General features: G+C 41.2%; 1 protein-coding gene across 1 annotated transcript in view; it reads left to right on the forward strand.

The window, feature by feature from the left end:
* Nucleotides 1-13623, forward strand: part of LOC141981924 (macrophage mannose receptor 1-like) — a 63838-nt gene that overhangs the window by 38768 nt on the left and 11447 nt on the right. Inside the window, exons 19-24 of the mRNA XM_074943544.1 lie at nucleotides 1895-1995; nucleotides 5037-5179; nucleotides 6740-6854; nucleotides 7440-7588; nucleotides 8782-8884; nucleotides 10215-10447. Coding sequence (XP_074799645.1) covers nucleotides 1895-1995; nucleotides 5037-5179; nucleotides 6740-6854; nucleotides 7440-7588; nucleotides 8782-8884; nucleotides 10215-10447 — 844 coding nt within the window. The remainder of the gene's footprint in view (nucleotides 1-1894; nucleotides 1996-5036; nucleotides 5180-6739; nucleotides 6855-7439; nucleotides 7589-8781; nucleotides 8885-10214; nucleotides 10448-13623) is intronic.

Below are 13623 nucleotides of genomic sequence, written 5' to 3' on the forward strand. Positions count from 1 at the left end.
CCTCCTCCTTGACTGGTTATGTACTGCTACTTGTCACTTGTAACATTTCTCTCCGTTTCTTGCATACTGTTTCTTCCTCTATGGCTCTGGAAGTGTCTCTGACAAGAAACAATATGTTTACAGTTAAGCATTGTGTGTTGCATTTCCTGTTAGAATTTTACTTGTAGAGACATTCATGGAGTTGTGTTGGCTCCAAAACTGGGAATGTTCTGAGCTGGGTATCTTTGAAGAAAAGATACAAATTGCTCACCTGTAGCTGCTGCTTTCTGCTGATATGCAGCCTTGGCAGATTACTTGCCCATCTCCTCCCCAGAGAGCTGAGATTTTTTTTCATTTTTAATTGCCTTTTATTTTGGGAGTATTTCACCAACCACTAAGATAAGAAGTGATTGTTGCATTGCTGAGAGCAGCATGCATACAGTGAGGGTGTCTGCGATGCCCCCTGCTGGAGACTATCATTCTTGCTTGGGGCCAGTGGATTAGGCCTTTGAGTTGAGGAAACTTCCGCTAAATCCACATGTAGGGACTCTGACCCAACAACCTACAGAGATGCCTGTAATTGTTGTTCTCTGGACACATACAAGTAATTATCTCAGCTAGCTGTTTTAGTGATGTGTTGTGATCCATGAACTCCGAGAAAATATGCAGGTGGGGAAATAGAATGTATCGATATGAAATGTATTAGTATATCTATCTAAATAAGGTACATATGACATTCGTTTAACACTGAGCTGTTATAATTTAAATGAATTTAGTTATTATGAACACAGGGCTAATATAAGTTAAAAAAACAAAAGAATATTCTCTACTTGAGCTCCAGGACTTTGGCCATATGATTTCCATTAATACTAATGAAAGTCACACATAAAGCTGTTCTTAGATGTGTGTGTGTGTGTTCTCTGTGTGCTTCCCAGCTCTCCGCAGATAGTTGGCACAGCAAACCTCGATCGAACGGCCCAATAACCACAGACTCAGTTTGTAGTGAAGGCACTTGGTCAGGTTTATTGTCAACGAAGCACAGTCCTAATGCCCTGGTTCAATGGTTACAGGTACACTAACACATATGTGCCCATTGCAATGGACTAGTTCAGTTAATGGTGGGACTTTCCATTATTCCCAGGCCAGCCAAAGACACTCCCTCTGAGACTTCATTTTATACCCCACTACAAACAAGTTACATATTGCCCCTCTGATATAGTTAGTTACTGCCGCCTGACGTGGGTTGTTACCACCCATTACCTTGTACATGTTGGTTGAATCAAAACATCTCTATTCATCACACTTCAGAGTAGCAGCCGTGTTAGTCTGTATTCGCAAAAAGAAAAGGAGTACTTGTGGCACCTTAGAGACTAACCAATTTATTTGAGCATAAGCTTTCGTGAGCTACAGCTCACTTCATCGGATGCATTCAGTGGAAAATACCAATTCATCACACTGTCATCCTAACCTTATCTTTAGGAGGGGTCAGTATGTTCGGGTTATCTTTGGGGAAGAGTGTTTGTACCATATTTGGTATGGGGTGTACCACCCTTCTGGAATGTGTTTGTGTGAGTGTTCTGTGCCTAGCACTTCTTAGGAATGTGTGTGTTTCTGCAATATCTGCCCTGTTCTTGCTAGATTTTGTGAGCAGACCTGTCTCTTGCTTACAACCTGACTTTGCTTTATATCAGCAAAGCTTTGACCACTACTTTAGCCCAGGCTTCTGGCCTCCTACCAGGCATCTGATACAAGGGCTTATGTCTCAGGCTCTCTTCCTACTAAAAAAGCCATGTTCACCAAGCTGCTTTTTTGTTGTTTAGCTAGAATTTCTGTAATGTAAAATCAAATGATTAATGTGGCCTTAAAAAATAAAAATGGATCTATCCAGTAACTACTGCTACATTGTTTCTTTTAGCTGGATGGATGGAACCCCAATAAACTATGTAGCGTGGGCTCCAAATGAACCAAACTTTGCAAATAATGATGAAAACTGTGTGGTCATGTATACCCGTACAGGTGAGTATAGTAATATTTCAGTGTCGTAACAGCTCTGCACTGGGTAACATAGGAGTGGGTGTGATACACATGTTTCATGTAAAGTCATCTATTATATTAAGTGGGTTGATACTGAGTGAGATTTTCAACAGTATCTAAATGACTGTGGAGCACAGATCACGCTAAGACAGTTGAGGCACTTTTTTAAAAATGTCACCTTTTGTGGGCATGGCACTGGACTGGGACTCAAGAGATGTGGTTCAATTCCTGGCTTTACCAGAAACTTTCTGTGTGACCATGGGCAAATCAGTTAAACTCTCTGCCCCAGTTTCTATCAGAAAACAGAGACAATCACATTTTATTTCTTCTAAACTTTGTCTTGTCTATTAAGAGCATAAGCTTTCAAGGACAGGAACAGTCTCTTACCATGTGTTTGTGTAGTCCCTAAGAAAATAGGGCCCCGATCTTGGTTGGGACCCGTACACACTACTATAACATAAATAATTTAATAACAATTTATAAATATTTTATAATACAGAAGATGGGGGAGGAGAATTGATACCTAATATATCCAAGTCACTTCGTCTCTCTGCACCTCAGTCCCTCATGTGTAAAATAGAGATGAGAATAATGCTACTACTTCCCTGTCTTGCTAGGATAAAGACATTAAAAGTTGTGAGGTGCTCAGATATTATGGCAGGGGGATCATATAAGAATCTTAGATTGATAGTGATAGAGATAACATAGTAAAACAAATTGCAAGAGTAGTTAACCTATTGTAGTTCTATAGTAGAAAATGATTTATGTGCCTTTGCAGCTAGTGATGGTTTCATATATTAAATCACCTCAAGAGGCATCTTTAACTCGCATATCAAACTTTATAAGCTTTTCTGACATTGATTAGTATTGTTTGCTCCCTTACCCCACTTCCCTCCTTTTTTTTTCTCCATTCCTTTTTGATCTGCACTGTTCTTGAGTACTGGCTAGCTGTACAAAGCAACTCCCTGACAAATAGATGTTCCCCTACAGCAATACCGGAGTACAGCCACTGCATATGTTTGGCTATAGAATGAAAGCAGGGCTTGTGGGGTAAGCACTAATTGATACTGCTTCAAAAAGGTTCTGAGATCACTATCCCAAGCATAGGACAATAGTGGTGTGGCTCTGTGGAGGCAAACACTTCAGGAGAAAAGCAGTTACGAGAGGTAACTTCTCTTTATTCTGGGAAACAGGAGGATTGTGTATGAAGTAATCCAGTTGTATGTCACACATGGAGACCCTTTAACATCTTTCTGTTAGGGCTAGTCAAAAATTTTCCTTGAAAATTGTTTTTCAGTGGAAAATTGGGGTTTCAATTACACAACATTTTTTGCAGAAAGGGTCTCTTTTCATAGAAAATTTGGATTTTTCATCAAAAAGCGAACACTCAAAAAAAAGGGGGGGGCAGGGGGGTTGTCTGAAAATCAACATATTTTTATTCTGAATGTTACTGAGGTGCCACCTGAGAGTTGTAGTTTGGGAGCTTCATGTCCTTATTCTCCTCTATGGGCGGTGCCCCCAGCCAGACTTCGTCTCTACTGATCCACCTGGGCCATGCAATTGTCATGATGCACTTTCCCTTCTCATCAAGAGATGTAGTCTGACCAGGAAGCCTGGCCTATAAAGGAGAATGGGTAGGTGTTCAGATGAAATATTATGCATTTAGGGTTTTTTGACAAACACTTGAAATTTTCCATGGAAATTATGAAAACAATCATTCTTTTTCAACAAAATTTTTCTGGGAGCTGTGACATTGGGGACCACCCAGATCAGTAAGTGGCTCTCTCACCACCCTGCCTTGTAAATTAGGGGCCTTAATACCATGCTACTATGGCTCAGGGCCCTGAAACCAGTAGCCAGCCCTCAAGTGTAAAGGTCTCACCCTGGCTTCCACCGGCCTTGTCACTCCTTGCAGGGTGTCACCAACAGCCCTACTGGTCCTGAGACTTCCCAAATCTGTCCTTCCTGAGTTTTTAACTACCAGACACTTGGACTTTTCCCTTTTGGTTCATCACCCCTGAAGGTGTGAAAAACAGCCCTCCCCCCGTTATCAGTTCACTTTCATACACGCACTCCAGACATTTTGTACAACAGAGACTTACTTGGGAGAAACATAAACAAACATGTATTTAATAGAAAAATCAAAGTTTCAAAGATGAATGAGTAAGAGGAAGCAAACACATACAGTTACACAGAAAATACACATAAAGATGCAACCGCAGGCACTACACTTTCTAATTAGATAAATTCCCTTTTCTAGTACAAGTTACCTTTTGCCTTTGAAAAGTTTCCCAGCATGCTCCCTGTCAAAAAGTGGATCCAGCATTTCACATACAGCTTCTCACTTAAAGGTTGCTCCTCAGTTTCTGGATGCCTTTCCCTTCAAATCCGTTCCCTTCTTGTATAGTTAGCATTTTTTTTTAAATTTTCTCTCAGATTATGGTGATTCAGAGTAGGAGAAATTCCTTCCTTTCTTAGTTTTCCAAGACTGGCATTTTCTTTTCAGTTTCAAGCTGTTTCAGTGTTTTCCCGTTAACTTTAATGGCCCACCATTTGCCTTTTCCTGGGTTGTACAGTGTTAGGTACTTGGAATACTCTCATCTGCCCCTCCCTGTCTGATTGTTTCACTGCCCTGTGGTGAGGTGGAGGTGAAGTTGCACCAAAGTTACAATTACAATTTTCTCTCTCTCTCTCCCCCAATATGCATACATTCATAACCATAACTTGAATACATATCTAATAGCGACAATCAAGTTCAAAATATTACGAGTTTTCATAAAAGACCTTCCTTGATGTATTTTTATAGCACAATAACATTGTCTACAACCAGCTGATTCAACTGTTTATTCTTTGAGATTCATATCCCCTGTTCTCCCCCTAAGGTGTCTGGACCCTAAACGTCGCAGGGGGAAAAAGCCAACGAACTGTACTTTCTATACTGTAATTAGCATAAGAAGGGGTAGATTTCCATTCCAGTCTTCATCTCGTCCAGTAATTTACTTTCCATATTTAATATGTTCCAGGTATGTGGAATGATCTGAACTGTGGCGCTCCAAAACGCTTCATCTGTGAAAGGCTCAATAGTACTACTCATTCAACTGTTGCTCCCACATCACCTGCACCTCTAGGGGGATGCCCTCAAAACTGGCTTTTGTTTAATAACAAGGTACAGTAGCAAACATCTTCCATATATTTTATTTGCAAAAGGAACTGAACGAAAAATTAAATTTTTGTCTTTTATTATTGTAGTATGGGTTTAGATTATCCAAAGTTGTATTCTGATTGTCTGATCAGGCCATTCTGGTGACGTTATATCCATATTGAAATCATCTAAGAAATGAGTTTGTGAGTTACTATAGGTTTTAAATGGCTTAGGCCCCAATCCTGCAATTGCTTTGCAAATGCTTAATTTTAAAAAGATTGTATAGCTAACTAAATGTGTGCTGTTTTGTCTGTAATTTATACTCGCTTTGATACATGTTCAGTGAGCAAAAGTGCCAGCTGTCAGCATGAACAGAGAATGTAAAGCTGCTTCTTAGCTAGAGTGAATTAGAAGGAAAAAAATCCATAAATCTGTACAACGCTCCCTCTCTTTCCCAAAAGGATGTATTCAGAATTGCAGAATATAATGGGTGTCAATTGATTTGGAATTGTTCACTGATACACAAAAAGCAGATATTGGTGCAAGTACTTTTTGTATCTCCACTGTGAGACAAATGTAGTGCGACTTTATATTCACTCCCCCTTGCCTTGTTCTCTAAGATGCTGGTACCAGTAGATCATCCAGGAGACAGTGGAACTGTACAGAGTTCACTGTGGTGAACGATCACCTACAAGGTGTTAGCAGCAGCAGCATGTGAGAACATTGCCTTCTAGTGGTGGTGCAGCTGTATCATCCTAGCAAACTCAAAGTCGCATTTATACCAACTAACAGTTCTTTGAATACAAAGGTATCAGCACTGTAGGAAGAGCTTACTCTTACTACCCAGTACGTTATGGTCTGAAATGCTCAAATGAACAGAGACTGCACAGAGGGATATTTGACAGGTTACCGTTCAATGACTCATTCAAAATGTATCATCCACGTTCCCTGTCAGAAAAATGCACCTGGGGTACAAATAGTTACACTTTTACCATTGGTTGAAAAAGGATGATGGAAGAAATACAAAAAGTGAAAAGAAAAAACAAACCTTTACTTAAAATGTTCAGGTTAGATTCTTCCATACTGCAGCTGCAAGAATGGGAAATTATTTTCTTTCATAGTGCTTTTACCCTTCTCCTCTCCCCACACTTTGCACTGGAATCTTCCCATTGGCTGAGGAGGGTTATTTATAGCCAGGAGCAAATTCTTTTGTTATTTCACTTCTAATATGTATATTTCCCTCACCATTTTTAACAGGCCAGAGAGTATTTCTTTATCTTTAGTCCTTTAATTGATAAGATAAAAGGTTTTCCTCCTCTTTTATTATATGCTTATGTTGTTATCTTACAGCCATATTCTGTTCTCCTAACCAGTAATCAGTTAAATTTTTCACTGGATGCTAAAGGAAAGGAGCTTTTATGTTAGTTATGTATATTTTCTTTCTGTAGATTCATAGATTTTTAAGACCAGAAGGGTCCATTAGATCATCTAGTCTGACCTCCTGTACCGCACACAAAATTGATCTTGTTAATTTCAAATGTTTTTGATGCGAAATGGCATCAAATTAATACTTTTCTCTTTCAGTGTTTCAAAATATTCGGCTCCAATGAAAAAGAGAGATTGACGTGGCATGCTGCACGAACGGCTTGTATAAATTTGGAAGGAAACCTGGTTTCCATACTAAGCGAAGAAGTGCAAGGTGCAATGTATAGGCTTTTTGGTATAAGATGAGACATCAGCTTGTCCCCCTAATATACAAGTTAAAGATGCAAAGCTTCAATTTTTACAATAGAGCCTGCTACTTTTGCTTAAAACTAATAATTAACGGACACTTAAGAGAGATGAGAAAAATGTGATTTTGATGATAACATTTGTGTGCATGCATTAGTGGCTTTCCTAAGTCACCTTTTTTAAAGTCCCAGCCTTGGAAGAATTAATAGCAGATAGACGGGTGTTGCAAGTGCTGTAATGCTAAAATTTGACAGTTGAAGTTTGTCCTATGATTGTTTTTTTAAAATCCAGACCACATGAAATCAGACTGTGCACATGCATAAGCACCATTCAAATTGATTAAATGTTGCAGAGTCAGGCTTAGGGAAAATGATAGCTAGACACACCCAATTTCTGTTTTAACTGCCATGGAAACCATCTCAACTGTGAAGTTGCTGGTCTAAAGTGTTAAGTCCATTAAAACAATCTTGTTTATATTTTATAATTATGATTCTAGCTCTGGATATTCTGGTGTCTCCATGCTTCACTTGTAAAAATGTTTGTTTTCCTTCAGCCTTCCTCATCACCCACTTCAAGGATGCCTCAACTGATACCTGGATTGGACTGAATGATGTAAATTCTGAGTACACATTCCTATGGACAGATGGAAGTGGTGTCTACTATACAAACTGGGCCAAAGGTTTCCCACATTATCGCAGTCAGGTAAATGTGGATTGCAAATGATCATTAAACCATCATACATTTGATAAGGTCAATCAAACCATATATAACTTGCACGGTTTATTTCTTATGTAGGCTTATTTCCGTTAACTTCTTGCTGTTGAGAGTAGAATGGTCATGCTGCAGAGTTTGAACTCTTTTACTAGCAGAAAGGGATAGCTATGTCAGCTTACAGTAGAACCATGTTTTTGGAGCTTCATTTTCAAATATTTCTTTGCAAAAGCCCAGAAGTATATTTGGTTGGTGCTTTACTAGAAATAAAGTATTTGTAGATAGTAAATGTCACGCTGGGGTTTTATTTAAACTTCAGTTTTAGCTTTTCTCTATGATACAATATGAATCCAAACAATTGGATAGAATAAGATCCATATTCTGAAAACCTTACTCAAGTGGATAGACCCATTGACTTCACTGGGACTAGTCAGGAAATTCACATGGGTAAAGGTTACAAGATGGTCTGACAATAACTGTGTAACTTTGGAACCTTGTAAAGGATTTTTAGAATGAATAATAAAATTAAGAGGATGGTGTGTATATATAAATATCAGATGCAGATATGCACTCGTGCTTAAGTTATCACGAAATACAATTGTATGAATAAAATCCTCAAACGAAGAGGAATCTGTGCCTCTTGTTTTCATCTTTCCCCCCCCACACAAACCACTAAACATTCCTTTGAAATTTTCCCCAGCATTATGTCAACTTATTTTAATAATAAAACATAACTGGGTGTGGTTCAATAATAAATGAAATGGCTAATGTGGAATAATGGCTGTAGTTCCATTTGTTGTGCTCTTACTTTATTGTCTTGACTAAGTATGTCTCCTTTTAACAATAAAAACATATAGCAGATAAGTGATCTGAGGAGAAGGGGGTGAGTGGTCACAACAGCACCCTGAACAATAGAGAAGTTGGTTTTAAAGGGCTGCCCCATGGGAGAAGACATGATTTGGAAATGCCATCACAACAACACAATATCAGTTCTATTGAAATGTGAAGCAATTCAACAGATGATTAGTTAATGTGGACCAGAGTGGATATAAATAGTGACAGACAGAGATACACAGGTGATTAAACTACGCAAGATATCTGGGTCTGCAGATCCAGAAGGAAGAGGATTGTTTCTTGTTTGCTGTTTATTTATTCTTACTCATTTATGTATCATTTTCCCCCAGGATGATTGTGTTGTTATGATAAAGGACCCTATTGAGGAAGCAGGGAAATGGAAAGATGCAGACTGCCAAACGAACAAAAGCTACATATGCCAGAGGAACACTGGTGAGCTCTTTCTCACCAAGCTTCCAAGTTAATTGCATTAAAAACTTGACTGTGATTTTTAGATTGTCTTTATGGTTTAAATGCTGACTTTCCACATGCAGCACATCACCTTTGGCCTCTACATGAAATGACAGGTTTCAGAGTAGCAGCCGTGTTAGTCTGTATTTGCAAAAAGAAAAGGAGTACTTGTGGCACCTTAGAGACTAACAAATTTATTTGAGCATAAGCTTTCATGAGCTACAGCTCACTTCATCGGATGCAAAGGAATGCATCCAATGAAGTAAGCTGTAGCTCACGAAAGCTTATGCTCAAATAAATTTGTTGGTCTCTAAGGTGCCACAAGTACTCCTTTTCTTTTTACATGAAATGAGTTTCACAGCCTTATGTGTTAACATTTTAACAAAACAAACATGTACACTGATCTCTAATACATGTAGTAGCCTGGCCTATAGAAAAGCCAGCATATGCCATGCAGCACCCTGCTCTTACATAGATACAAGAATGGGAGAGCACCAAGGGCCAGAGTTGTTTCTCCTGCAGCCTGGTCTGACCTGGGACCCCTCCTCACAATGACAAGCGGCCCAAAGGGAAGCTTTGAAAGAGCCCCCCTGCTACAACCCACCAGAACCATGAGGAGAGCATGAATTGCTTTGGATGGAATGATTCGATAGGGTGATGTGGAACGAGGTTGTTTTGAAAGGGTTGGATTAGGAGGAGAAGGAATTTTTTAAAGTGTTTAGTGCTCAGAGACAGTAGGGGTGGCTGCTTGGAGTCTGTTGACTGATGTTCTGTGTGAGAGAGGATGGTGGTTTGTGGATTAATTTGGAGGGCAGGGTGAAGGAGGTGTGGGGGAGGCTGAGGGATAGTGTTCGGGCCCCAGATTTTGAAGCCTTGCCTGGATTATATCCCCCCATCCCATCCCCTCTCTGCCCATTTGCTGTTGGTGGGGTGTATTGGCTCTGCTGATCTCCCAAGGGGATGGTTAGTCGGTGGGAAGATTGTGTTTCCACTTAATAAATACAGTTGCATTAAAACTAATCACAATCCAGTGCATAGGGAGCCAAATGAGTATAAATCCATGGGAGAGTCTGGCTCAGTAGTGGCCAGCCAGAGCAACAAGGACCATGGCTTTTTATAAAAGAACTCCGAGTCATGTTTTTTGTCACTGAAGTCATGGCTGGGATGTGCATCCAGTCTTAATTTCTGTTAGTACTATCACTCTTAAGTGTTTGAATACTGCAGACCTTTGTTGTTCAGTGGAACAGTAAGTCCATGTACTACAAAATGACCTTTCCGTGTGTGTGTGTGTGTTTGTTTTGTTTTACTACAGACCCTAAATTATATAATCCCCAAACAACAGTTCCAGTCTCAGGCTTTACCCTTTATGGTAACAGTGGCTATTCACTCATCAGTTCCAGAATGAACTGGGAAGAAGCACGAAAAAACTGCAAGGCTGAATACTCAGAACTTGCCAGTATTTTAGATCCGTACAGCCAGTCATTCCTGTGGCTACAAGTGTTAAAAATCGGGCAGCCTGTATGGATAGGTCTTAACAGCAATGTGGTAAGAACATCAAATAAGTGTGAATATGATGCTGATGCTCTGTCAAATCAGACCTCCCACATTCCTTACTCAAGTGTTGCCTGCAGTTATTACCAAGGGCTCTGTTTGATGTGCTTGCTTTTGTCTCATAGTTGAGCAGTGATTGTGAAAGAACTCCCACTGTTCCTGTTAGCATGCTTCACAAGCAGTTTAAGCTATAGCTAGTGAATGGTGGGAGCCATGGAAATGGGCATGGGGAGACAGAGACAAGGGTGTGTGAAGAGGAGACAAACTGTGGGTGGAATTATATACCTGTGGAAACACAGTAATGTGACAGGTTTCAGAGTAGCAGCCGTGTTAGTCTGTATTCACAAAAAGAAAAGGAGTACTTGTGGCACCTTAGAGACTAACAAATTTATTTGAGCATAAGCTTTTGTGAGCTACAGCTCACTTCATCGGATGCAGTAGAAAACCACTGAATGCATCTGATGAAGTGAGCTGTAGCTCACGAAAGCTTATGCTCAAATAAATTTGTTAGTCTCTAAGGTGCCACAAGTCCTCCTTTTCTTTTTACAGTAATGTGAGGAGACCAGTAGGAGAGTGGAAGCCATAAAAATGGTGGTGGAGGGAGAGAAGCCATGAAAGAACATGGGGATAGGTGCAGAGGGGGAATCCTGGGAATGGGAGAAGGGACAAACAAATAGCAGGTGAAAGGGGGTGTTTTCCTTTTGAAAAAAATTATTTAGCAAAATGGTTGAAGATCCCAAAAGCCTCAAGGCCTGATTCACTGAAGCTGGTGCCTGATTGGTACTGCGGAAGGGCAGGCAGTGTTACTGTTGGTTGCCTTCCTTTGGAATTTCCACTGAATTGGAGCAATTTTAAAATCCAGGGAGAATGACAAGGGGATGCATTAAATCAGCTTATCCCCTAGCTGTCCGGGCATCACACCATTCCCAGTCCATGCCACCCACTTTGCATTTCACTGGACCCCCAAACTATTGGCAGAATGTGGGTTACAAGTGGCGTGGGCAACTTCAGGCATCCTCCTTAGCAGACTTCTCTCCACCAGATGCCTGCAGAAGTATAGAACTCGAGCTTTGGAACTCTTTGGGCTGAATTTACTGCAGAGGCTCTATCACTGCCATTGTTTGTTCCAGTGGCTAGGGCTGCAGTGCTACCCTACCCATCTGTTTACTTACATTCTTAATTAGTTCTCACAACTGTTTTGTTGGGAAGCTTTAGTCCCTCTGTACTTGGAAGCAGGGGTTTAAGTCTGACAGGGGCTGGGGTCAAGGATCTGCTACTTGCCCTCCCCATGACAATCTGCCCAAATTTGGCTGAGTTATTAGCCTCTGAACATCTCAGTTCACGCATGCTCAGCAGAGACTTGTTAGAGTTTGGCAGCTAAGTTATACAAATATTCCATCTGCTGTGGGCATGATCCATTCCCTCACTGCGACCATCCCTTCTCCACAGAGCAATGCATGGGCTCCAGCCCTAGGCTGCAGGGCCAGAGCAAAGAGTCTCCCTGCAATGCTTTGCCTGCCAATCAGGGGCCACCGAGGTACCAGGCACAGGAACCATGAGCAGGGAGTTGGCCTTTCTTGTGCTCTTCTTGCTTGGCAGTGAGCAGGAGGGGTAGGAGGAAGCATGGCTGAAATGCACAAGGCTGAGCAGTTGAGCCTGGGGAGAGGGGGACAAAGATACCGGGGTGGGGAGCGGGTGTCAGACTGGGACAAAGAGTTGGAAAGGGTGGGCAATGGAGCTGGGGAAACATGAGGGACTGGAACTGGGTCAAGAAGCTGTGGCAGGGGTAACAAGGCTGGGTCAAGAAGCTGTGGCAGGGGACAAGGAGCCAAGGGAGGCTGGGGGTGGGGGAGATTGAGATAAGGGTGCTGGGGTTGAAGAAAATAAAACTAGGATGAGGAGTTCAGGAAGGTGGAGAACTGGAACAAGAGGCCTGGGGAGGGGGGCCAAGAGCAGGCTGGAGAGGCCCAGGGCAGAAGGGGTCAGGCTTGGGGAGGTCAGAGGCAGAAAGTCTATGACCACTACCCAAGAGTCTTGAGCCTCAGCATTCCACTGTGGTCAGCAAATTGTGGCAAAATGGGCTGACAAATGTGTGCCTCTTCTCCCTGCAATTGCTGGCCTACACAGAGGATAACAACCTACTACTGCTGTAAGTCACTCGTTAGCTCAAGTAGCGGAGGTCTGTGCTGTGGAGCCAAAGGTTCTAGCCCTACTTATAAGACCAGTGGGAGTCAATATGGTTCCACATGGTGGAATTTGTGTTTTTTCAGTTTGCTTTAAACAAACAAAAAACTAGGAAAGTACATTTAAAAAACTATGAATGTTAAGAATATTCTGTGTGCAACCTTAATTTGGACTCTTTGCACCTATGTGTTATCCTATAGTCTTTAATCATATGATCACAAGCTATTTTTTTCCCACAGTATCCCTGCTTCATTCATTGCACAGCCTGGAAAGTGCTCATTGAATGACTTGGTGCTGTGCAGTGATTGTGGCTGTTGTCTGTAGGACCACTGAGACATATGTTGCACACGTTGGAAGGTGTATGGTTGCAAGGATGGTCTCATGGTTTAGGTAATAGAATACTCCCTTGAAGAAATGGATTCTGTCTCTGCCCCAGAGTTCCTGAGTAATGCTGGGCGAGTCACTAAATTAACATTTTCACAGGTGGTCAGTAAGGCCATATCTACACGGGGATACTCAGAGGTTAAGGCAAATCAACTAAAGGTGTGAAATCAATGTGCGCAAGTTAAAGTGCATTAAACCCCCTGTAGATGCTCTCACTTAGGAGTAAAGTGACCTTAGCTCACTGTAACTTAATCCTCCTTTGAGCAGCCAAGTGGGAGTTTAATGTGCTTTAACTTGTGCACATTAACTTCACACCTTTGGCTGATTTGCCTTAACTTTCCTGAGTATCCCAATGTAGACATGGTTTTATTGTATGTGCCTGTTTTCTGGGTGCCCAACTTGGGATATTTGGGGCCTATTTTGCAGAAGTCCTGAGCACTCACAACTGCAACTGAAGTCAATGGGATCTGTGATCTGAACATATAAAGTGCTTTATAATGCTAAGTTACCTGAAAAATCAGGTCATATGCATCTGTCATGGGCCACTCAAAATTAGGGCACACTTTTGACATTAACATCTCTGTGCACAGTTCCTGATCTGT

This window comes from Natator depressus, chromosome 2 (assembly GCF_965152275.1).
Source record: "Natator depressus isolate rNatDep1 chromosome 2, rNatDep2.hap1, whole genome shotgun sequence".
Classification (NCBI taxonomy): domain Eukaryota; kingdom Metazoa; phylum Chordata; order Testudines; family Cheloniidae; genus Natator; species Natator depressus.